The 27959-nt window shown below is 35.2% G+C and overlaps 2 protein-coding genes across 2 annotated transcripts; one reads left to right on the top strand and one right to left on the bottom strand.

Moving 5' to 3' along the window:
- Positions 1-1464: 1464 nt before the first annotated feature.
- LOC138326981 (GTPase IMAP family member 9-like) lies at positions 1465-17744 on the top strand. Its single transcript, XM_069272939.1, has 3 exons — positions 1465-1646; positions 2075-2103; positions 15925-17744. Exons 2-3 carry the CDS (start codon positions 2091-2093, stop codon positions 16734-16736), a joined length of 825 nt encoding a protein of 274 aa, XP_069129040.1. The 5' UTR covers positions 1465-1646; positions 2075-2090; the 3' UTR covers positions 16737-17744.
- A 6828-nt stretch (positions 17745-24572) lies between these two features.
- On the bottom strand, positions 24573-27098 carry LOC138326779 (aggrecan core protein-like). The gene is made up of 4 exons (XM_069272783.1): positions 27048-27098; positions 26087-26782; positions 25360-25874; positions 24573-25035 (listed from the first exon to the last, which is right to left on the bottom strand). The coding sequence occupies exons 1-4, from the start codon at positions 27096-27098 to the stop codon at positions 24573-24575; spliced, it is 1725 nt and encodes a 574-aa protein (XP_069128884.1).
- Positions 27099-27959: the final 861 nt, after the last annotated feature.

Raw genomic sequence — 27959 nt, forward strand, 5'->3', positions numbered from 1 at the left:
TAGAACACTAACTCCTTCATATTTTTCATAATCAATTTTATAACCTAACACTAATATTTTCCAATGTCACCATTTTTTTGCAATAACCTAGTTTACTGAACATATCGCTGACATGTGCAATAAATGATTTAATATATTTACATTCTACAAAAAAGTGTTTGTAATTTTCTTCAACTCCGCATGTATTACATAGTGGACTATCTTTTATTTTCCATTTATAAAGTAGGTAATTATTTGCCATAACTCTGTTAATCAGTTTCCATTTAAATATTTTCATTCTATTGTCTTCAAAATGTTTAAAGGTGAACTGAAGGGATTTTCTTAATTTGTGTTCTATCTCGGATTTTTTAAAATGTATAAATGTGTTTTCCCATGATACATATGCATCGGTCTAACTGATATTTTCTCAATCAGGTTGTTGTATATGATTTTGTTTGTAATTTTAATTATAGGTATTGTTTTTAGTGAGGGTGTCATAACAACTGACAGTTCATAATATTTCTCATTTATGTTGTATTTTGATATATCTGTAGATTTTCTAAATTTTTCCTGCCATATTTTAGGTATTGCGTTTTTAAGTATTGATATTTGTGATATCCAATTGTGTTTATCTTGTAATATGTTTAATATTACATTCTTTCTTATGTAGGTATTTGTAGTTATGTGATATAAAATATTTTAAATTTGTGTTCATTTCAGATATGAGATTTTATGAAACTCGTCTCGAAGTTTTAAAAATTTCTTAGCCTCGTTTCATAAAATCTCATATGAAATGAACACTCATGTAAGATCCTATATACATTAAGTCATTGTACTCCGTACAGCACAATAACAATTTTAGCTAGTATCCGTACACCTCGCGAGCTATACGCCGTACACTGATGTCTTCTTATAAAACGAATATATAAAGACGTATTCAAATTCCACAAGTTTTACATTTAATTTAATTCGAATGTTTTCTGAAACGACGAGACCAGGACACAGTCTGCATAATTATGCTGTATAATTGAAAACAATGACTGAATTACCCCCTGTCATGCTGTATTTTTGAGCTGTCGCTTCGAGTGTAGCTTTTTCCTGTGTACCGTTGTTAGACGGTGATATCATATCGATATTGTATACAGAAAAGCTCGTCAGGCCTGGAGTATCGAGGTTATGTCAGGCTTTTGTTTGGCTGTCGTGAAAGAAAGTTTTATAATTTAGTCCCTAAGCCCCACGTATCATTAACATAAAAAGATTTTTTTATAATGAGAATACAAAAGGCAATTCAAGTTGTCAGATCATACCACTATCAAAGTAGACCAACGCCAAGAGAACATTTTGTTTTGTTTGGCTGTCGTGAAAGAATGTTTTATAATTTAGTGTCTAAGCACCACGTATCGTTAACATAAAAAGATTTTTTTTTTTTATAATGAGAATACAAAAGGCAATTCAAGTTGTCAGATCATACCACTATCAAAGTAGACCACCGCCAAGACCACCGCCAAGAGAACATGCAATGACGAATGCCTCTTAACGCAAGACGTTTGTAACCATAACCACAGTATGATCACAAAACAAAAGTATTATTATAAAAAGAAATAACCTTCGAAATCAGCACACAGTCGTAAGACAGGATAAGAGAGGTGCAATCTAGAAAGTAAAAGGTAAGATTTTACAGTCGTCACAGAAAGTCATGACGATTCAAATTTTAAATTCAAACAAATTTTATTTAAAAAAAAAAGTTTGGACAACATGTTCTCTCACTTAGGTGGCAAGTAGTACACGAATATATGCATATGCTATAAAGTGTTGTTATTAAGAAATTTTAGTATAAATATTATTTAATAACTAATTATAAAATTTGAATCAGGGAGTTTGGGGTTATGGACAATGTTTGAAGGATGTTTGATAATCAAAAGTGGTATACATAGTGTGTACTTCAAAATTTCAAAAGATTGTTAGTCATGAACTAGCATCCATGAAAAGATTCTCTCCGCCCTTGGAATGCAGACTATATAAATGTGTCGACGCATTTATTGGTTACAAAAATACATATAATTTCAAATTAATTTTGCTCCTATTTCCATTACAGATTGAAGACGGTTAGAATGGCTGAAGGAGGTAGGGATTAATTAAGTGTTCAATATTAGATATACATTTTAAAGCGATTAATACTTTCTATTTCACCGTGAAAACAGATGCCAAATTTTCTCTCAATGACGAAATTTAAGAGTACCGATAAGCAATAAAAAATACTAATCTAATCGTGTATGTCTCGCCTCAAAACAATTACCTTCCGTAAGCAGTAATGTATGCCTACATGGGAAACAAAAAACTAAAACAATATGGTGAATTCTCTAACGAGTAAACTGTGACTTGACACAAAATGCTACATACATGTATCGAATGTAACCGTGACAGTAAACACACACGGTAGATCTAGAGATATCTACCCTAGTTGTAGAATGTGATATCAAATTCTCATATTTTTGCTTCTTTTAAAGATACTCCACCGCCGACAAAGCATAAATGATATTCATTATTTGAACAATAATTGGTGTTTAATCATGTACAGATATGTCTAATTAACACAAAAAATGATATATAATAATTCGTTTAGCATTTGGTACATGCGCAATCAGTATTTCATTCCATATAGGACATAGTGCCGCGAAATTTTTTCGGGATGCAATTAATTATTTTTCATACTTTTTTAACTTGAAGTAAAATTAGAAGCTCAAACTTTCCAATGGTGGTAATGGTGTAAAGTAAGTAACTTTTGTAACTGAAGAAAAATACTACATCGTCTGCTCCTGTTTTAAATAGTGAAAAAATACCATATGTCAGTGGTGGAGCATCTTTAAAGAGTTGTTCAAATTCTCTATTTTGTTAAAAAAGTTCGAATTTGGTTACTGTATACGAGTGGTAAACGTGGTTTTAGCCCAATGGGGGTAATTTGCCTTTTTTTATCAAAATAAATACTGCATTCTGGTTTAATCCCTTCCTGTTGCCACGTCCCCGTCCTCGTCCTCTTCCTTGGTACTGTAACGCCCACGCCCTCTTTTGATTACAGGGCTATCTCACGAGCTAGATTCATGATCAAAAATCCGTCTTTGTGAAGCTAGTGATAGTATCATTACAATTATCAATATCATAAATCAAGTTTTTCACACTGTACAATAGCAAAACTATTAACATGTTAATGTAAACCGTCCGTTCTGATTTCCCCTTAAGAATTTCGTTAGTTTTCATATTTTAATCTTAGGCATACCTTAATCACAAAAAAACATATAAAAATCTTATGTCACCAGGTTAATAATTCCTCCAGGGTCGCTAAAAGAAATGTACTAATGACTTAATTTTCCGGTTTTAAGGATTTTCAAAGAAATAATATTTCCTATCTGTAATTGTCTTTGCCATAAATTCTACGTTTTCTGCTATAAACGAAATATCACTTTGCTTTAAAGGGACTAAATCGTTAAAAAATCAAGTAATAAAAGACAAAAAGAATTATAGAACTGAAAATACTTGTAAAAGTTGTGTACTTTGTGTTAATAACAAAATTTTAAAGTTTGTATAACCATTTTGTTCAAACTGGAGAAAAACTGAAAATAAATAGGAACGACCTAGTCACTATTTCATATTATTATCTTTCGGCGAGTGTAAACAATTCCTATGTGCATGCGCGGCGCGTGATCATTCAAAACATCCGATCGAAGGAAAACTCATCTGTCTATTGGACATATCTGCTATCGACTGAAAACACAAATTTATCGACTACAGGTTCCTGATTACTGTGTTAAATCTAATAAACGTTGAAACGTATGCAGACGTTTTGTGAAGAGTTTCTAAATGTAAATAATTCTGCACTGTACAGGTTTTTGCAGCCATAAAGAAGAGTTTTCATTATATCTTATGGTTTTATACTTGCTTCTACCATTATTTTATTGCCATTTATCATGATATTAGGTACTATTCCGCAAAACCTGCCAATATTATTCGGCTTTAAAAAAAATGGCCTAATATATAGACTTTATAATAAGGAAAAAATGGGGAAAAAACTAATAATATAGGCATATTTAGTGACTAAGTAAGAACGTGTATTTCTTTTATCATTATATCAATATTTGACATTCCCTTTACATTGTATATATCATTATGGGTCAATGAAGTAATATTCCTATACATTGTATATATCATTATGGGTCAATGAAGTAATATCAACAGCTATTTTCCATATAACACTGGCTCCTTCTAGACATTGGTATATATAGGGAATGTCAATTAGACGGATAGACACTATAAGGATATATTGGGAATTTCCATTAGACGGATATATATTATAACTAGGGCTATATAAGAAGTGTTCATAAGACTGATTAAGACTATAACTAGGTATATATAGGGAATGCCCATTAGACGGATAGACATTATAACTAAGGATATATATATATATATTGTCCCTTTAATTTATCTGTATATTCTATATGTATTCATTGTTTATGTTTTTGTGGACGTCCGTGACCGTCCTTAACATGTAATTTTATTTGTTCTTCTCGTGTCTTGACAAAGTGGCAGATCGCCTTGAAAATTCGACAATTTTTGTCCACACTGTTAGAATTACTTCTTTGCCCTATTTTTACTACTTTAAGTAATTCGAATCCTACAGACATATGTCTATAAGGATCCAGTGTTATATGGAAAATAGCTGTTGATATTACTTCATTGACCCATAATGATATATACAATGTATAGGGAATGTCAAATATTGATATAATGATAAAAGAAATACACGCACTTACTTAGTCACTAAATATGCCTATATTATTAGTTTTTCCCCATTTTTTCATTATTATAAAGTCTATATATTAGGCCAATTTTTAAGAGCCTAATAATATTGGCAGGTTAAGCGGAATAGTACCTAATATCATGATAAATGACAATAAAATAATGGTAGAAGCAAGTATAAAACCATATGATACATATGTATAATAAAAACTCTTCTTTATGGCTGCAAAGACCTGTACAGTATAGGATTATTTACATTCAGAAACTCTTCACAAAATGTCTGCATACGTTTCAACGTTTATTAGAGTTAACACAGTAATCAGGAACCTGTAGTCGATAAATTTGTGTTTTCAGTCGATAGCAGATATGTCCAATAGACAGATGAGATTTCCTTCGATCGGATGTTTTGAATGATCACGCGTCGCGCATGCACATACAAAATGTAGGGATTGTTTACACTCGCCGAAAGATAATAATATGAAATAGTGACTAGGTCGTTCCTATTTATTTTCAGTTTTTCTCCAGTTTGAACAAAATGGTTATACAAACTTTTAGATTTTGTTATTAAAGTGAACAGTCGGGCAAGGATGGCTAAAATCGGTAAAAATGGTGTGAATGTATCCAGTATAATTTCTTATGAAATGGAAAAAATAAAATCTCTCGTCAAAATCTGTTTGCGTACGAAGAAATTAATTTAAAGTATGGAAATTCTAAAACGTCCTCCCGGCTCACTATGTCCGTGGTTACATTTCCACGCAGCCTCGCTTTCAATGCTTTCAACTTTTCTTTACTTTAATTGTCAGAACTGGGAAACTAAGCAGAACTTGACCGTCGTATTAATATGTGAGAACTTTTGGAAGGCCAATGAACGCATTTAAACTGGTTTTCTTTGCCCGACTATTCACTTTAACACAAAGTACACAACTTTTACAAGTATTTTCAGTTCTATAATTCTTTTTGTCTTTTATTACTTGATTTTTTAACGATTTAGTCCTTTTAAATTTCGTTCTGAAAATGCTTAATATGCGCATACATAACACTCATCAACATTTTATGCTATAATTTACCATTTTAAAGTTTTGTCTAATAGATGCATTCAAAGCAACAAACAATAATAACATACGTAAATTATTCTTATTATTTCCCTATAAAATATAACAAGATTGGGAAGCTACATTTCGCTTCAAAAAGAGTCTGATTCAGCCGCAAATTTTTTAGCTATTCTGTATTAAAATCGCCTATTTTCTGAAATAACATATTTCACATTGTGATAAAAGATTTTGATAAAAAGAAGATAAATATGTTTTCCGGCAATTTTATTTCCATATATGATTGCCCGTTTCCGAATGGAACTTTGTATATGTTACGATGATTTTATCGAACCCCGAATCTCGAATGTTTGTATTTGAAACACCACTACAACTTCCAACTGCATCGATATAACGTGCGAATCTATTTCTATCCTGCAAAAATATAGGTACATAGTTATAAATGATAATGATCATTTTTTGTTACCTGTACAAAATGATGCTACGTTTTTTATGTTTGGTCCCCGTGAAAATTCATGTGTAATCCATGTGATTGTATAGCGACCATTTTTGTTTCTTGGGGTTTATTTCATAACTATCTTCAGAAATATACTTTGTTTACTGATTATCGCACTACGTCAAGTGAGCACTCTGAAAGCTTCCAAACGAAATATTGAATACCGATGTCAGAAGCGAGTAACAGATGGGTACGGAGATATAAAGTATGTTTACCGGGATCCGGATAGCAACGTTACACAAGTATGACGGTCTACATTAAGGGCAAAACGACGCCCATTTGTATGGATCCCTAGTTTTGAAAAATAACTATTAATCCTACATCCTGGAGTGTAATGATACATCAGTTTGTATTTCCCGATTGACCTTCAGTGATCAGTTTATATAGCTACAGAGTTTAGTATATTTAATTATCTAGACTACAATTACCTAGCGAGATTTTACTAAAATGGCATGTCGACACAATATATATAGCTCAACGCTTCCGCGGTTAAAATGATAATCACGTACTTTAACAAACTATCCCTAAAGAACCCCACTGTGTGTATTTTATGATGTGGTGACATTCTTGTAGCACGCAAAATATATCAATAATTCATAATCGATGCTTTGTACATCAAAACTTCTTTAAATGAAACATACTTGATAACATATATGCGATGTTGGTATCTTTTAAGACATTACACAAGATGAGTTTATAGCAGGCACGTGTGTTTATTTTTAATTAGTTATCTATTTCCGGTAGAAGTATATGCCGCGTACCAGCGCGTATGCTCCAATATCGATCTTCCCCGTCCAAGTGTGATATTTTCGGCACTCCTCATTCGATTAATGGCGAACATTCTACCGATTTTAAAAATGCGTGTCAGTGCTTTTTAATTTTTTAATTAAGAGAAAGTGTTCTACGATATATAATAAGTTGGCTTTTGTTTTCAATGGATTCGAAGTTCGGATATCAAAATCAGTCAAATATCATGTGACATAATTGTATGACGTCACAAGAGTCTAATATCATGTGACGTCAAGTGTGACGCACTTGACGTCACTAGTGACAATTAAATAGGGCCCACATTTTTAGTACTTTATGGGTAAGAAAGTTCATGAAAAATTGTCCTGAAGTTCTTACTGTAGATCCGATGAAGTCTGATAATAAGAATTTGTTTTCTGCTTTTTGGGTTGGAAGTTCTTGGTATTTTGATACGAAAAAAGTCGACAAAAATTTTATGTTCGGAAAGGTATTTTTCCAACCTCCATAAAATCGAGAATATAAAGAAAGTCACACTTTTGGCCACTTTTAAGTATTTTTTAGTATAATATTTGCTATGTTTGCAACACTTGACATATGACATCGGGTCTATAGTAAGACAAACTATACGTTGGTATAAATAAGTTAAAGTGATAGTTAACTTTCGATAATACGAACTAGTATTTCGTTGAAACGAAATATTATCTTGATAAAACGAATTTCAAATAACATTTCGATAAAACGAAATAGTATTTTGATAAAACGAGATTAAATTACAAAATGGCATTTTGTTCAAATGAAATATTATTTCCATAAAATGAAATTGTATTTGGTTAAAACGAAAAAACATTTCGTTAAACCGAAGTGGGCTCAGTACAAACATGTCTTTTCTGAGCGTATTTGAACCTCCCACTTTCACTATCTAAACGTGATCTTGACAATTTAATGTATACTTGGTATATATATTTTGGTTTGTTTATTTTTTTACGTCCTATTAACAGCCAGGGTCATGTAAGGACGTGCCAGGTTTGTTGGTGGAGGAAAGCCGGAGTACCCGGAGAAAAACCACCGGCCAACGGTCAGTACCTGGCAACTGCCCCACATGGGATTCGAACCCGCTCCCCAGAGGTGGAGGGCTTGTGGTAATATGTCGGGACATCTTAACCACTCGGCCACCGCGGCCCCATTGGTATATATATAATTGTAATTGGATATTTGAATATAATGCTTCAAAATTTATTGTTAATATTTTTAATGAAAAAAGAAGTGCTTTTTTCAATACGAATCGTAAGTGGTTTCTTGGGCCAAAAGAGGTACTAGAGTCCTCTAATACTACACATGTTGTTATTTACGTGGACAAGTTTCGTCCAGGTCGTCCAGAAATGGACGAAATTGTGCATACGTTGTGTGGTCAAACCTTTGCGCTTATGCAGTGCAACTTACTTGGCACAGGAATTAACCCTCTAACAAATTAAAAACTTTATAAGTCTATTGTTCTTTCTAGAGCTTTATTTGGTTGTGAGCTTTGATTTGCACCTTCATTAACTGATTTGCGGCGACTAGAGACTACACATTATCTATGTACAAAACTTATACAGAATTTCCCAATACATACTAGATCAGATATTGCATTGGGAATGTTAGGTATAGTATCTCTCTGTATATATTGAACAATGTAAGTTAAGATTTTTTGCTGCTCTAAGTAATGTCAAGTCTGTATATACTGCGAAGCAGTTGTTTTTGTTACGTCTATACCACATGTATTTAGGTATATATAAGTCGAAAACAGGTTTATTTTCGACGTATGGAATATTTTTCATAAATACGACTTGCAGCCGTTTGTTTATGATTAATTAGAATCAACTTGGATTCCAAGCAAACGTACATGGAAATGTTAAAAATGTTTTACTTCTTGATGAATGTAATCAATGGAAACAGCGTTTGACATTAAATTCTGAATTGCGCAGGTTTAGAAATATTCACATGGACTTTTCTCCGTCGATTTTGTGGTCCATTTCCAAAGTTTCTCCATCTTTTTCTGGTATCTGTAAACGCGTCTCCAAATTATGGATTACTCCCCCTGATTGTGAGTTACACTGTGCCAAATGCAAGTTATGTGTGTCTGACGCTGTTGCTCATTGTATTTTAGATTGTGGAAATATAGATGTAGTCGCAATTTTTTTACAAAGGTTGTTAATATTTAGCTCGTCCATGTATGTTCTATTAGACCAAGCGGACAGGGAAGAACAAATACATATTATTCTTGGCCGCCCAAATGAGAACATTATTATAGCTCTCGGTGATGATAATACCGTGTATTCATTCGTTCAAGATTGTTTGTGTTTCGTAGATAAAGTATTTGTCTTAACCTTTCAGTAATTTAATGTTCTATATACCATTCGCTGTATAGTGTAGTTATTTGATGTCTTTACTTATAACTGTATTTGTAAGTTTACACTTACTGATTAATTAGTGGCTATTCTGTAGATTTAATTCAACATATTTGTTGGTAGTCAAAACTTAAACTGATGCTTTCCTGTACATTCATATAGATTTCTATTAATGATATTATGTCTATGTATTCTCTATTTACTTTTTTGCCTTATGTTCTTCCTTTTCTTAAAATTTGTCATCTCACGTTTTTGTTTTTTTAGTACCTTGCACCTATTTTTTTGTATTCTTATATGTTAATGGAACTCTTCGTTTACGGAGGAATAAAGATATGAATGAATGAATGGAATTGGTCAATGTAGATACATTGTCTATACATATATGTTATAAATGATTTGATATATGAACCCGGTAACTAACAAGATGTTGTAAAACATGATTTATAGAAGTACTTATTTAAATTACAATAACTTTCATGCATACGGCAACTGGACAAGTTTGCATGAAGATGACGATTCTAAGAATGCTTTCTGACAAATTGGTTTTGTAATTTTTGTAAGTATGACAATATCAAATCAAAACTGAATGTATCCGATATTCTTTCTGACTTTGGTTTTGCTCTCGATTATGACATAAACTAAACATCGTATTGCCTAGGCCTAGGATAAGAATTGCTTAAATCATATCTCATGATGAAAAAGCATCAAAGAAAGCAGGCTTTGAAGTTGTTATTTGATTTTAAACTGCATTTTCATTGCCGATAAAATTAACTCAAGCTTAGGTGTAATAAATGTAGATGTACGGAAGTCAGTATATATACGCATCATCTTGATGTCGATACTTGCCGGCTTCCACAGAACAGTATTTTTGCTATTTTTAGGAAGAAAGAAATTTATGTATTGAGGCAATTTATGCTGCTCATGGATATCATGCACAGTTTCTTTAGCTATGCTATATACCGTTGATATTTATATACATATTATTACATAACAGTTAACGTGACGCAACCAAAATTGGAACACTTTTTGAAGATAATTGTGAACATTGTCGAATGTGTCCTTGAATCCAGATTGTCTCTGAACTTATCACAAAAAATGCTTTCCGTATTAATTTCATAATTTGTTTACTTGTCAGCCATGCATATATTTTGAAATAGAGAGTTTTGAAGCATGCCCGGTCAAGCCATGTGTTCGAGTACCAAAAATGAAACACCTCCTACATATGGTGTAATTAAAATATGTCGACACAGCATAAAAAATGTTTGAATCAATTCAAGGTAAGTTCAAACATGTTTTCCATATTTTTTTTTAAAATTTCATTATTTTCATGTTTAAACAGAGATAATACTTAATAGGAAAGAAACTAACATCTAAAAATTGTCAGTGTTACTATTCAGCACCTTATTGTTTGTTTAGACTGTAAACTTAAAATTCTGTATTTTTCAAAGTCTTCCATTTTAGGTAGCGTCACGTTAGATACAATGTAGATAAGCCTTCTATAGGTCTATAACTGCGTGTACAGATTGAAACGTTAGCTTGATTTACATTTAAATTCATTTTGCAACCCTCTGTATATAATAAACATATGTGTTAATGTTATTATTGACAAAACGTCATACCTGATACATCTAATTCGAGTAGAAGCCTGTGATGATCGATATTTTGCAAACTGCGTAATTTACTCATGCATGTTTGATAATATACACTTATAATATTGGTACAGTAAATAGAGGATCTTACATGAGTGGCTATGTGATATACCACGAGCGTTTATGCGAGTGGCATGTCAAAATATTTAACGAGTTTGATTAATTTCATATCACATAGTTACGAGTGTGATATTCTATTCATCACATAACTTTTATTAATTAGAAGTATTTAGAGTTTGCACTGACATGAACTCAATAACTATGCTTTTAAGTATTATCATTATCAGTAATAAAAAATATGCAACTGTCGCGAGAATAAATTACATTAATTTACGTGAACCGCTTCGCCGCGGTTACAAAATTTCCATGTGCTCCATTATCATTATACTCTCAAAACCACAACAAAATAAAAATCTTTTCCTTAAATATAAATTAAACTTTATTTTTTTTTTCTATTTAAAACAGTAGAAATCCGGCTCAGATGTGATATTTCCGTCTACTGAGACAATCATGCAACGTCATATATATATTATGACGTCAAAACTGCATGTTTGTTTGTTTGTTTGATTAATTAACGTCCTATTAACAGCTATGGTCATGTAAGGACGGCCTCCCATGTATGCGGTGTGTGCTGCGTGTATGTTGTGCGAGGTGCGTGTTTCGGGGGACTGCGGTATATTCATGTTGTGTCTTCTTGTATAGTGGAACTGTTGCCCTTTTATAGTGCTATATCACTGGAGCATGCCGCCGAAGACACCAAGCAACACACCCCACCCGGTCACATTATACTGACAACGGGCGAACCAGTCGTCCCACTCCCTTTTTGCTGAGCGCTAAGCAGGAGCAGAAACTACCACTTTTATAGACTTTGGTGTGTCTCGGCCAGGGGACAGAACCCAGAGCCTTCCTCACAGGGGCGAACGCTCAACTAAAGGCCAAAAGTGAGGCGGTGCCAAGGGAGGCATTAGGAAGGATAAAGTCAGTTTAGGAAGAACAGAAAAGATAAGATCCTAAATTTAGTCGCCTTATACGATCATGCAATAGGGGCAGCAGGTACAATTCTAACGCCCTACCTGCAGGGCAGCAAAACTGCATGTGGCTTCATAATAGTGGTATTACATATGTATCTTACGATATTTATAACATGGTCGTATGACATGGCTGGACAACAGTGTCTGCGATTGGTTGAAACACATCACATCACAGGAAGATAAAACGTTGTATTTCCCTCGGGGGAAATTAAACATCGTATTTCTCTTGGGCGCGTGCCCTTATTGTAATCGCCCGTCTTCCACACGGAGTTATCGTCCCTTCCGATTGTACTACAACTACAATGACGGACGTAGCGTAAAATGAAGGTTCATTTCCCTCGGACAAGCCCTCGAAAATATCACACCCCCGGGTAAAGATACCTTCATATCACCCTGCCACCGGGGCCATTAATGCATACTATGTACATGTATGAACTTATTGAAATTATCAAACTATATTAAACAAACATATTAGTTCAAATTTAGGCCGTTAATAACATTGATCGAAGTCAAGGTTGGCACGAACATGACTAAAAAAAACGGCTGCCGGACCCGGAAACAATAAAACTCGAAAGAAAACACCGGCTTCAAACAAACAAATATTTAAAATTTGGCTTTATATCTATCATGGCATGTTCATGTTTTTGATATGTTTGGATATTATCAATTGTATGTATAGAACATTCATTCAAAACGTCAAGAAATGGATTTTTTAATGGAATATTCTGTCTTTGCATATTACAGAGTTAGCTCCCTTGCGGGTAGGTGTTGATTGTGGCGTTATTATAATTGTGGGTGCAATTCACGTAATTTTCGCCGACAAGTATGACATATAACGCTCACAAATACCTACCCACAAGGGCAGATAACTCTGTAATATACAAATACAGAATAAAGTGTATTTCCGTCTGTTCATATTACAGAGTTAGCTCCCTTTCGGATATGTATAGATTGTTACGTCACTATATTGCATTATTATATGCAATTTACGTCGTTTAATTCAAAACGTATGACGTTACGATCGCAAAAACATGACGCCACAATCAATACCTACTTACAAGGGCAGATAACTCTGAAATAATGCCAATACAGACTACAATGTATACTGTCTTTGCATATTGCAGAGCAAACACAATTTATATTACAAAGCTCTTTGTACAGATTTACACATCTTAGAACGTTAGCTATAACTATGAGAATGGGATGGTAAATATGTACAAATTTTAAGCCTGATTTTTATTTTCTGATTATAAGTATGTACAACTAGAAATATTAAATATATGAATTCAATATTATCGTTTTGATATTTGCAGGTATGGTCTCATATTAACAGTTACTCACATAAAAGTAAAAAGAGAGGTATGGCGCATATCGGCCATTGAAACATTAAAAAAAGTCTGCTATTTACAGTATATAATCGTGATGTAATCTTGATATTGTCGATATCGTTTTTATTCAAATGTGTACGAACTTACAAGACTGTACGGATATACATAGACCTACTAGAGGATGTAGGATGTATTTCCGCATGCATATGTACATTACGTACATTGTTCTTTAAAACAAACAAATAAACATGGCAAATAATGCAATTTTGACCTAAATATATTTAAATGTAATCATTAGTGAAATGGTTCATACACATGTATATGTATCTAATTTGATAATTAACATTGACTCTACTATATTTAATTACATCATGTTACTCGGGTTGGATGTGTTGCTTGGTATCTTCGGTGAGTGGAATACTTTAGTGATATAGCACTAAGGACAAGAGTTCCATCATACAAGAAGACACAACACGTACCGCAGTCTCCGAAAACATGCACGGAACACTTCAGTGGCAACTCTACAAACCGCACACATATGGGAGGCCGTCCTTATATGACTTGCTGATAATAATGACGTTGATTTACTCGAACAAATAAACAAGCTACAGGTCAAATATTAGGTCTCTAGGCCTTTCAGTAAGAAGTATTTTATGAAGAGGAAAAACGACAACTCTGTTATAACGGAATTTTCGTTCTAGAACGAAGTGTTAACCATAGGTATTTATATAATAAAAAAATTAGCACGTCGGTAAGTAAAAACCCACTATAGACTAATACATAGAGAAAGGTAAGGAACTCCTCTGTGATGTAACTTTCAAGATAGTAGCAAAATGGCAGTCAGCCTGAGGGGCGGGGCCAAATGTGGTCAATTTGGCTTTTTTCATATAAACAACTTCTCTGATAGTAACCTAGCCATTGTACTCATAATGCAATGGTAGCATCCTTATAGGGTAGGGATTTAAATGATGGGGTTAACTGAATCCACCCGGGGGCCTGAGGGGCGGGGCCAAAAGGGGTCAATATGGCTAATTTCATACAAACATCTTCTTTGAAACTTAGCATTGAATGGCACTATTAGTCATACGATATTGATAGGATCATTAATTGTGGTTGGGATTCAGAATTAAACAAATGTTGGGTCAATCTTGCTATTTCTAATTGTAAAAGTTTCTATGATAACTAGTAAAACAACAACCAGGTGAGCAATACAGGCCCTCTGTGCCTCTTGTTTAAATTAGATATACTTAATTAACTTCAACTGTGATATGATTTCCTAATATTATGAAATAGCTCTAAGAGTTATCTCCCTTTCTCAAGTCTCTTCATTAATCTGCGACACTCCTTCAGGTGTCGCCCCACTAGCAGTGAAATGACTTAAGGATTTTTGGTCCATGTGACCTTGGATGGCGGTGAAGGCTGATCATATCAACAAACTTGTTTTTTTTTAATAATTAATAAATATTTTATCACGCCCTGTGCAAAATGTACGTTATGCATAAAAGTACTCCCTGTGTAATCCCTATTTACTACACGCCATATGCATTATTGTGCTTTTACGAGCGGCCCCACATTTGACCGCTTTGATTTCTACATCGGGTATCATCTCCCAAGCTGACAGAATATGTGATACAGTGCTAGACTATTCCCTGGTCTATTGACCATCACAAGTGTCCTAGATATCAATCTATGTTTTTTCTTTGACTTTCCTTGTTTACTTTGTATACTTTTAGTGTAACTACAGGTTAGACTGAATACTTTAATGTTGGTTGGTTGATCGGTTGTTCAGATTAACGTCCTAATAACAGCAAGGGCGGTCTCCTTTATATGCGGTATTATAAGACTCTTTCATATGTGGATATGAAGGATAGGGATATTCTACCCGAGGGTCACAAAATGTAGTAAAACCCCAGGTTTGCCGAGGGTTTTGCAACATTTTGTGATTCCGAGGGTAGAATATCCCTATTCTTCATATCCACTTATGAAAGAATTTTTTTCTTTCATACCTCGAGGTTTTATTGCAATTTTACATCCATAATATTCCGCCATTTTGAACTAAATTCGAAGAAAACCACGACTGCAAGTCAATTTCCAATATATGAAAAATTACATGATATTTTCAAGACAACTTTCGTTGTTTGCATCATTTATAGTAAAACCAGTCAAGTTGGTGAAAATAATGTGAAATTTCAGCCGAGAAAATAGTTATTTGTTGACGCCATGACGTCACGAGGCTTTATTGCATGGGTAGCCTTGCAATACAGCCTCAGGTGACATGAGTGTATTGCCCTAGACCAGCCAGTATTACACCCGTAGGTATGAAAGAAATTATAATACGACGTATAAGCTAAGACAAAATAATATCTGGAGTTATCATACTGGAAATGTGACCATTAACAAGCTGAAGTTTGATTTAGAAAACAATTCATGGGTGACACATATTATATCTTTTTGTTGTTCTTTTCAGGAAGACGTGAATCTGGAAGCCTACAAGAAGAGCGCCGAATACTAATTATTGGAAAGACCGGGAATGGCAAAAGTGCAACAGCAAACACCATTCTCGGGACCAGCGAATTTAAATCTAGAGCGAGTGCGTCATCAGTAACGATGGCAGCTTCAACAGGAAAGGGAAAACGATTTGGAAAGAACTTGTTTGTTACAGATACCCCGGGCTTTTGTGATACCAGAATGACGAGGTCGGACGTAACCAAAGCGATTGTAAAATCCATCGCATTAATTTCTCCAGGTCCACATGCTATAGTACTGGTACTTGCCATAGCAAGGTTTACCACCGAAGATCAAAATGTGGTTCAAATGTTTTTTGAGCTGTTTGGGGAAAAGATGTACAAACATATGATAGTAGTTTTCACAGGACGGGATAACATAGAACGAGATGGCATGTCCATACAAAATTATGTATTGGACGAATATAAAATGTTTGAGGATCTCCTTAAGAAATGCGATCAGAGGTACCTTGCGTTTGACAATACTCCGGAGCTGCCATCTACGAAACGTGATAATGACGCGGAGCAATTAATCCTTTTAGTTGAACATGTCATATCAAAGAATAAAGGGCAATGTTATTCCAGTGAAATATTCATTGAGATCGAGATGCAATTTCAGCAACGGATAAAGAAATTGGAAGATGACAGGAATAAAGACATCGAAGACCTCAAAGAAAACATACGTGATGTGACCGAGACAGTTAAACAAATAGAAAAAATTAACGCGAGGTATCATAAGGCCCTCAAAAAATGCCCGTTCAATGTTCCGAAGTGAGGTTGAAAATGAAGACAAAGTGGTCATAAAAAACCTTACGACGGGATTATATAGGATAGTGTTGGGTTTGTGGAATGCTGCCAAGAAACCATTTACTTTCCTAGGATCTATCTTTGGTATTAAATGAATAATCACAAAGGAAACAGTGATTATGAGAAATGAATTCTTCTTGGCTTTTTCTCCAAACTCTCAGTCAAACTTATGATACTTGCCATCGCTTAATCACAGTATATTAATGGCTCGTCCCTTTCGTCATACTACGTGCTATGGATATAAAGTATATGTATATATTATCCTAGAAGTACGGTAAACGTGTATCATTTTCGCCGAAATGTGATAACACTATGATAGATAAACCTTTAAAAAAAGTCTCTCGAAAAGCAAATTTGCTCACAGGTAGCTTTCGGCAACCACCCTTTTGCCTTCTTCATAACAAACAGTAGTCAATTATGAGCTACAAAAAATTTTGATGTGGGGTTCAGTTACATGACCAAGGGATTAATCCTAAGGCATGTGACTGAAATAGTTGATTACGCAACTTTAATACTTAGCGGTCTGTCATTTGTAGATTATCGTTGCTGATATTATTAAAATACGTTAAAGATAATTTGGTTTGCTGTTGGAATAAAAATATTTGCGAAAGTCTTTCCGTGTTTTACGTAAAATACACATCATTCGATATCCATAGTTGTAGAAGTATATATGGTAACAATCATGTTGTCGACTATAACCATACTGACTTCTTCAGCATCTGAACACAAAACACTGAAATATAGCATTTTCTGTATGTGCAAAAAATATGAATGGCAATATATTTGGAAAAAAAAGGTACAGCTTTAGAAACCTATCAATTAGTCGGAACACACAGGATTCTTTCTATCTGGTTTTGGAACTTGGTTAAGTTTCAAGTCTTTTTAGATTTTGCATAACGTTTATACCGTGTTATTCTCCTCAACTTTGTGAAAATGTGATGTATTGTGTAGTTGACTAAATATAAATGTGACATAAGCAATTTGTTTTGTTATTTTTGAGATATCATCGTTATAGTACCAGAAGTTTATAAGTGTCGCTTACGACCCGTTTTGTTATTGAATAAGAAAGAAACAAGATACTAAAATATACAAAATGTTTTTTTTTTTAATTTTTTTTTTTTCGCATGATATGTTTTTGGAATTACACATATCTTAAAAACTAACACTTTGGAAGTAAAAGGTAGTAACTGTTAGTTATAAAGTTACAATTGGAAATTTTAATACATTTAAGAATCAGCTAAATAGATGGTTGTATTTGTTATTACTCCTATATAATTTGTATTTCAATTGATGTTGGCTGGTCCAAGGTGGTGAAGAATGCAAGGAGATTCTCGTTGAAGTCTTGTTTAGACCTAGATAAAAGAAATCTTGAGATTTTCAAATCTATCAATATCTATAGCTAGTTGCCATTTTGCAAATTGTAAAATAAATAGAACTTTATTGTTTGCAGAATTTTTATACAGAAATTTTACTTACTAGATATAATATAAACTTATTTTTCGCGGTTGTTATATCTGGATTGTATTACTTATATTGCTCACAAGCTGAACCATCTTTTAAAGTCAAGTAAACGTTGTTTTCGTCAACAATTTCATGTTCTCCATGTAAAAGGTCTTTCACAGTGGCTACATGTTTTATGAAAAAGTGACAATCTGATAAGAACCGAACCAACTTTCTATAATATCACATAATGAATTTACACATCGGGTCTGTAAATATGTTGACATTTCATTTCGATAAAAAAAATCTGTAACAGTAAGAAATGGTCCCAGAGGGTTTACTGGAAAAAAACCAGTGCAATAGTGTTAGGGAGATAAAAACATTATAAAAATAACGATTGCCGAAAGATTTGAGAATCTTCTGTAACGATCTGAAGTATTACCTCAAAGTTGTCTTTAAGTATTTGAATAACACAAAGCGCAAAACGACCGTCAAATTGACCATTTGATATAATCGTAAACAATATTATACAATCTATAGAATTACAGATTTACACATTTGTCAAATAACAACAAGCTAAAAGTGCCGATGATTCTATTTAAATTCCCAAAAGCTTGTTGATAAATATGCAAACAGGTATCAAGACCGAAGATTAATAAATCCCTATTAAGACCTGTTTGTTTTGTATGTTGTTACTACAAACGTCCGGTTTTATTTCTAAAATATATGTAAAACATTTTACTAGAAAAACTAACCACGACAATTTAAATCAGTATCGGAGAATAAAGGACAAGGCAGTATCCATAATAGCGAATTACCTTTTTGAAAATGTGATCGCCTATAGTTGGAAACATAGTGTCTTGATTTTTGTTGCAGTTATTTCCCTTATTTTAGTCAATGTTGGATGACAAAGAACGTGTAAATCAAGAATGTAATTATTAATTAAACTATCCCCGATTGGTGATTTAGTGCGTTAATATGAACATGGTGAGCATTTATGTAGGACAAGTAAAGTGCACAACTGGAAATATTATTTGACATCATACTATGAAAATTGCTTGTGAGTGAGTTAAAAAAAAAGATATGAATGGTATAAAAAATTTCCATCTTATCTCTTTGAATGCATAGGGATTGAGAGACTCATCTAAAAGACAACGTCTATTACAATATATTAAACAACAGAAACGTGACATAATTTTTCTACAAGAAACACATTATACACGTTATTTTCCCTTGATAGAACAAGAATATGATGGACACATCTATAATAGTATTGGGAAAAGCGATAGTAGAGGAGTTTCAATTTATATTAATAAAAATGTGCATTATAATTTGAAAGATCAATTTTAGTCTGCAGATGTTAGGAGTTTGATGTTAATCTTGAAAATAAATAATAACACATATACATTAACAAATGTTTATGCACCAAATGAGCCGATAAAACGAAATGCATTTTTTAAAAAATTAAAAGAAAACTTAAATGAATTAAGTGTTGGAATAAATATCATTGGGGGAGATTTCAATGAAACTCTGAAACCAATTGACAGAAAAACAAATAATATCAAAAATAGAAAACCAGTGTTTGGTCTGACGGATCTAATTAAATCATTTAATCTTATTGATATATGGCGAAGTAAACATTCAAATACAATACAATACAGTTGGAGAAGAAAAAATGGAAAAGAAGCAAGCAGGATAGATTACTGGCTTATAGCAAAATATTTCTTAAATAGAATTAAATCCTGTGATATAAGACCAGCTCAGATACGCTCAACAGATCCATATGGCTATATCATTGAAACTGATAAATGTAGGCGAAACACGCGGAAAGGGAATTTGGAAAATTAACAACAGTGTGCTAAAAGACATAAACTATACTGAAAAAAATAAAAATGTAATTGTAAATGCGAAAAAAGAATGTCGAAGGAGTAATCTAAATAAAAGGCAAACATGGGATTATATAAAAATTCTAATTAAAGAAGCAACAATTGGTTACTGTAAAAATTTAAGATAAACAGAGGGTGGATAAAGTTATATACCTTGAAGAAAAACTTAAAATGGTTCATGAAAGAAAAAGAAAATGAAGAGCAAATCCTTATATTGGAAAAAGAAATAGAAGGATATTATGGACACAAAGCCCAGGGTGAACAAATTAGGTCAAGATGTCAATACATAAAAAAGGGAGAGAAACCAAATAAATACTTTTTGGGCTTAGAAATACAAAGACAAGCTAAAAAAGTTATACATAAGGTTAAAGACAAAAAAATAAATTAGAAACGAAAAAGAGTAAAATCCTGGATGTTATTCGTCTGTTTTACGAAGACCTATACAAAAGTAAAAATCCTAATGAAGAATCTATAAAGCAATATCTCAGAAATATAAATTGTCAAAACACCCTAAATGAATCGGAAAAGGCTATTTGTGATGGACACCTTACAAAATCTGAATGTACACATGCTATCAAAAATATGAAAAAAAAAAAGCCCCGGTTTAGACGGTCTAACAGTAGAATTCTACGAGCATTTCTGGAGTATTATTGGAGATGATGTAATCAACGCCTTAAATGAAGGGTATTATGCAGGAGAAATGTCAGAGTCACAAAAAATAGGTTTAACTTTCTTTAATATACAAAAAGGGTGATGAAACTTCATTACAAAATTGGAGACCGATCACCTTACTAAATATGGACTATAAGATTGCAGCATTTGTATTAGCTCAAAGATTGAAAAAATAATGCCTAAAGTTATACATACAGATCAAAATGGTTACATCAAAAATAGGTTTATTGGGTTTAATATACGACAAATACAAGATGTGATAGACTATGCTGGAAAATATTGAAAAGATGTAAGGGACAGCGCGATTAATTCTTTATCCCTCCGTCAAAAGACTTTGTAAGGGACACGTCGATTACATTCTGAAAACTAAGGAATATCCCTCCGTCAAAAGACTTTGTAAGGGACACGTCGATTACATTCTGAACACTAAGGAATATCCCTCCGTCAAAAGACTTTGTAAGGGACACGTCGATTACATTCTGAACACTAAGGAATATCCCTCCGTCAAAAGACTTTGTAAGGGACACGTCGATTACATTCTGAACACTAAGGAATATCCCTCCGTCAAAAGACTTTGTACGGGACACATCGATTACATTCTGAATCTAAGGAATATCCCTCCGTCAAAAGACTTTGTAGGGACACATCGATTACATTCTGAACTCTCATAATATCCCTCCGTCAAAAGACTTTGTACGGGGACACATCGATTACATTCTGAACTCTCAGAAATATCCCTCCGTCAAAAGACTTTGTACGGGACACGTCGATTACATTCTGAACTCTCAGGAATATCCCTCCGTCAAAAGACTTTGTACGGGACACGTCGATTACATTCTGAACTTCACCAAGGAATATCCCTCCGTCAAAAGACTTTGTAAGGGACACGTCGATTACATTCTGAACACAAGGAATATCCCTCCGTCAAAAGACTTTGTAAGGGACACGTCGATTACATTCTGAACAACAAGGAATATCCCTCCGTCAAAAGACTTTGTCACGTCATTACAAAGATTCCTCGTCAAAGACTTTGTAAGGGACACGTCGATTACATTCTGAACACTAAGAATATATCCCTCCGTCAAAAGACTTTGTAAGGGACACATCGATTACATTCTGAACACTAAGGAATATCCCTCCGTCAAAAGACTTTGTAAGGGACACATCGATTACATTCTGAACACTAAGGAATATCCCTCCGTCAAAAGACTTTGTAAGGGACACGTCGATTACATTCTGAACACTAAGGAATATCCCTCCGTCAAAAGACTTTGTAAGGGACACATCGATTACATTCTGAACACAAGGAATATCCCTCCGTCAAAAGACTTTGTAAGGGACACACGATTACATTCTGAACACTAAGGAATATCCCTCCGTCAAAAGACTTTGTAAGGGACACATCGATTACATTCTGAACACTAAGGAATATCCCTCCGTCAAAAGACTTTGTAACGGGACAATCGATTACATTCTGAACACTAAGGAATATCCCTCCGTCAAAAGACTTTGTACGGGACACATCGATTACATTCTGAACTCTCGAATATCCCTCCGTCAAAAGACTTTGTACGGGACACATCGATTACATTCTGAACTCTCAGAAATATCCCTCCGTCAAAAGACTTTGTAACGGGACACGTCGATTACATTCTGAACACTAAGGAATATCCCTCCGTCAAAAGACTTTGTAAGGGACACGTCGATTACATTCTGAACACTAAGGAATATCCCTCCGTCAAAAGACTTTGTAAGGGACACATCGATTACATTCTGAACACTAAGGAATATCCCTCCGTCAAAAGACTTTGTACGGGACACATCGATTACATTCTGAACTCTCAGAAATATCCCTCCGTCAAAAGACTTTGTACGGGACACATCGATTACATTCTGAACTCTCAGGAATATCCCTCCGTCAAAAGACTTTGTAAGGGACACATCGATTACATTCTGAACCCGAAGGAATATCCCTCCGTCAAAAGACTTTGTACGGGACACGTCGATTACATTCTGAACACTAAGGAATATCCCTCCGTCAAAAGACTTTGTAAGGGACACGTCGATTACATTCTGAACACTCAAGGAATATCCCTCCGTCAAAAGACTTTGTAAGGGACACGTCGATTACATCTCTGAAAACTAAGGAATATCCCTCCGTCAAAAGACTTTGTACGGGACACATCGATTACATTCTGAACTCTCATGAATATCCCTCCGTCAAAAGACTTTGTAAGGGACACGTCGATTACATTCTGAACACTAAGGAATATCCCTCCGTCAAAAGACTTTGTACGGGAACACATCGATTACATTCTGAACTCTCAGAATATCCCTCCGTCAAAAGACTTTGAACGGGACACATCCATTACATTCTGAACTCTCCGGAATATCCCTCCGTCAAAAGACTTTGTAAGGGACACATCGATTACATTCTGAACTCTCAGAAATATCCCTCCGTCAAAAGACTTTGTAAGGGACACATCGATTACATTCTGAACTCTAAGGAATATCCCTCCGTCAAAAGACTTTGTAAGGGACACATCGGCTACATTCTGAACACTAAGGAATATCCCTCCGTCAAAAGACTTTGTAAGGGACACATCGGCTACATTCTGAACACTAAGGAATATCCCTCCGTCAAAAGACTTTGTAAGGGACACATCGATTACATTCTAAACACTAAAGGATATCCCTCCGTCAAAAGACTTTGTAAGGGACACGTCGATTACATTCTGAACACTAAGGAATATCCCTCCGTCAAAAGACTTTGTAAGGGACACATCGATTACATTCTGAACACTAAGGAATATCCCTCCGTCAAAAGACTTTGTAAGGGACACATCGATTACATTCTGAACTCTCAGGAATATCCCTCCGTCAAAAGACTTTGTAAGGGACACATCGATTACATTCTGAACTCTCAGGAATATCCCTCCGTCAAAAGACTTTGTACGGGACACGTCGATTACATTCTGAACTCTCAAAATATCCCTCCGTCAAAAGACTTTGTACGGGACACGTCGATTACATTCTGAACACCAAGGAATATCCCTCCGTCAAAAGACTTTGTAAGGGACACGTCGATTACATTCTGAACACTAAGGAATATCCCTCCGTCAAAAGACTTTGTAAGGGACACGTCGATTACATTCTGAACACTAAGGAATATCCCTCCGTCAAAAGACTTTGTAAGGGACACGTCGATTACATTCTGAACACTAAGGAATATCCCTCCGTCAAAAGACTTTGTAAGGGACACGTCGATTACATTCTGAACACTAAGGAATATCCCTCCGTCAAAAGACTTTGTACGGGACACATCGATTACATTCTGAACTCTCAGAAATATCCCTCCGTCAAAAGACTTTGTAAGGGACACATCGATTACATTCTGAACATCAAGGAATATCCCTCCGTCAAAAGACTTTGTAAGGGACACGTCGATTACATTCTGAACACTAAGGAATATCCCTCCGTCAAAAGACTTTGTAAGGGACACGTCGATTACATTCTGAACACTAAGAAATATCCCTCCGTCAAAAGACTTTGTAAGGGACACGTCGATTACATTCTGAACACCAAGGAATATCCCTCCGTCAAAAGACTTTGTAAGGGACACGTCGATTACATCTCTGAACACTAAGGAATATCCCTCCGTCAAAAGACTTTGTAAGGGACACATCGATTACATTCTGAACTCTCAGGAATATCCCTCCGTCAAAAGACTTTGTAAGGGACACGTCGATTACATTCTGAACACTAAGGAATATCCTCCGTCAAAAGACTTTGTAAGGGACACATCGCTACATTCTGAACACTAAGAATATCCCTCCGTCAAAAGACTTTGTACGGGACACATCGATTACATTCTGAACTCTAAGGAATATCCCTCCGTCAAAAGACTTTGTACGGGACACATCGATTACATTCTGAACTCTCATGAATATCCCTCCGTCAAAAGACTTTGTACGGGACACATCGATTACATTCTGAACTCTCATGAATATCCCTCCGTCAAAAGACTTTGTACGGGACACGTCGATTACATTCTGAACTCTCAGAAATATCCCTCCGTCAAAAGACTTTGTACGGGACACATCAATTACATTCTCAACTCTCAGAAATATTCCTCCGTTAAAAGACTTTGTACGGGACTCGTCGATTACTTTCTGAACACCAAGGAATATCCCTCCGTCAAAAGACTTTGTAAGGGACACGTCGATTACATTCTGAACACATACCAAGGAATATCCCTCCGTCAAAAGACTTTGTAAGGGACACGTCGATTACATTCTGAACACTAAGGAATATCCCCCCGTCAAAAGACTTTGTAAGGGACACGTCGATTACATTCTAAACACTAAGGAATATCCCTCCGTCAAAAGACTTTGTAAGGGACACGTCGATTACATTCTGAACTCTCAGGAATATCCCTCCGTCAAAAGACTTTGTAAGGGACACATCGATTACATTCTGAACTCTCAGGAATATCCCTCCGTCAAAAGACTTTGTACGGGACACATCGATTACATTCTGAACTCTAAGGAATATCCCTCCGTCAAAAGACTTTGTAAGGGACACGTCGATTACATTCTGAACACCAAGGAATATCCCTCCGTCAAAAGACTTTGTAAGGACACGTCGATTACATTCTGAACACCAAGGAATATCCCTCCGTCAAAAGACTTTGTAAGGGACACGTCGATTACATTCTGAACACTAAGGAATATCCCTCCGTCAAAAGACTTTGTAAGGGACACGTCGATTACATTCTGAACACTAAGGAATATCCCTCCGTCAAAAGACTTTGTAAGGGACACGTCGATTACATTCTGAACACTAAGGAATATCCCTCCGTCAAAAGACTTTGTAAGGGACACATCGATTACATTCTGAACACTAAGGAATATCCCTCCGTCAAAAGACTTTGTAAGGGACACATCGATTACATTCTGAACACTAAGGAATATCCCTCCGTCAAAAGACTTTGTAAGGGACACATCGATTACATTCTGAACACTAAGGAATATCCCTCCGTCAAAAGACTTTGTAAGGGACACATCGATTACATTCTGAACACTAAGGAATATCCCTCCGTCAAAAGACTTTGTACGGGACACATCGATTACATTCTGAACATCTCAGGAATATCCCTCCGTCAAAAGACTTTGTAAGGGACACGTCGATTACATTCTGATCTGAACTCTCAGGAATATCCCTCCGTCAAAAGACTTTGTAACGGGACACATCGATTACATTCTGAAACTCTCAGGAATATCCCTCCGTCAAAAGACTTTGTACGGGACACATCGATTACATTCTGAATCTGAAGGAATATCCCTCCGTCAAAAGACTTTGTCAGGGACACATCGATTACATTCTGAACTCTCATGAATATCCCTCCGTCAAAAGACTTTGTACGGGACACATCGATTACATTCTGAACTCTCATGAATATCCCTCCGTCAAAAGACTTTGTACGGGACACGTCGATTACATTCTGAACTCTCAGAAATATCCCTCCGTCAAAAGACTTTGTACGGGACACATCAATTACATTCTCAACTCTCAGAAATATTCCTCCGTTAAAAGACTTTGTACGGGACTCGTCGATTACTTTCTGAACACCAAGGAATATCCCTCCGTCAAAAGACTTTGTAAGGGACACGTCGATTACATTCTGAACAACAAGGAATATCCCTCCGTCAAAAGACTTTGTAAGGGACACGTCGATTACATTCTGAACACTAAGAAATATCCCTCCGTCAACAGACTTTGTAAGGGACACGTCGATTACATTCTGAACACTAAGGAATATCCCTCCGTCAAAAGACTTTGTAAGGGACACGTCGATTACATTCTGAACACTAAGGAATATCCCTCCGTCAAAAGACTTTGTACGGGACACGTCGATTACATTCTGAACACCAAGGAATATCCCTCCGTCAAAAGACTTTGTAAGGGACACGTCGATTACATTCTGAACACTAAGGAATATCCCTCCGTCAAAAGACTTTGTAAGGGACACATCGATTACATTCTAAACACTAAGGAATATCCCTCCGTCAAAAGACTTTGTACGGGACACATCGATTACATTCTGAACACTAAGAAATATCCCTCCGTCAAAAGACTTTGTAAGGGACACATCGATTATATTCTGAACACTAAGGAATATCCCTCCCGTCAAAAGACTTTGTAAGGGACACATCGATTATATTCTGAACACTAAGGAATATCCCTCCGTCAAAAGACTTTGTAAGGGACACATCGATTACATTCTGAACAATAAGGAATATCCCTCCGTCAAAAGACTTTGTACGGGTCATATCGATTACATTCTAAACTCTCATGAATATCCCTCCGTCAAAAGACTTTGTACGGGACACGTCGATTACATTCTGAACTCTCAGAAATATCCCTCCGTCAAAGGACTTTGTACGGGACACATCAATTACATTCTCAACTCTCAGAAATATTCCTCCGTTAAAAGGCTTTGTACGGGACACGTCGATTACTTTCTGAACACCAAGGAATATCCCTCCGTCAAAAGACTTTGTAAGGGACACGTCGATTACATTCTGAACACTAAGGAATATCCCTCCGTCAAAAGACTTTGTAAGGGACACGTCGATTACATTCTGAACTCTCAGGAATATCCCTCCGTCAAAAGACTTTGTAAGGGACACATCGATTACATTCTGAACTCTCAGAATTATCCCTCCGTCAAAAGACTTTGTAAGGGGCACATCGATTACATTCTGAACACTAAGGAATATCCCTCCGTTAAAAGACTTTGTACGGGACACGTCGATTACATTCTGAACTCTTAGAAATATCCCTCCGTTAAAAGACTTTGTACGGGACACGTCGATTACATTCTGAACTCTTAGAAATATCCCTCCGTTAAAAGACTTTGTAAGGGACACGTCGATTACATTCTGAACACCAAGGAATATCCCTCCGACAAAAGACTTTGTAAGGGACACGTCGATTACATTCTGAACACCAAGGAATATCCCTCCGTCAAAAGACTTTGTAAGGGACACGTCGATTACATTCTGAACACTAAGGAATATCCCTCCGTCAAAAGACTTTGTACGGGACACATCGATTACATTCTGAACTCTCAGGAATATCCCTCCGTCAAAAGACTTTGTAAGGGACACATCGATTACATTCTGAACTCT

Source organism: Argopecten irradians, chromosome 7 (genome assembly GCF_041381155.1).
Source record: "Argopecten irradians isolate NY chromosome 7, Ai_NY, whole genome shotgun sequence".
Taxonomy (NCBI): domain Eukaryota; kingdom Metazoa; phylum Mollusca; class Bivalvia; order Pectinida; family Pectinidae; genus Argopecten; species Argopecten irradians.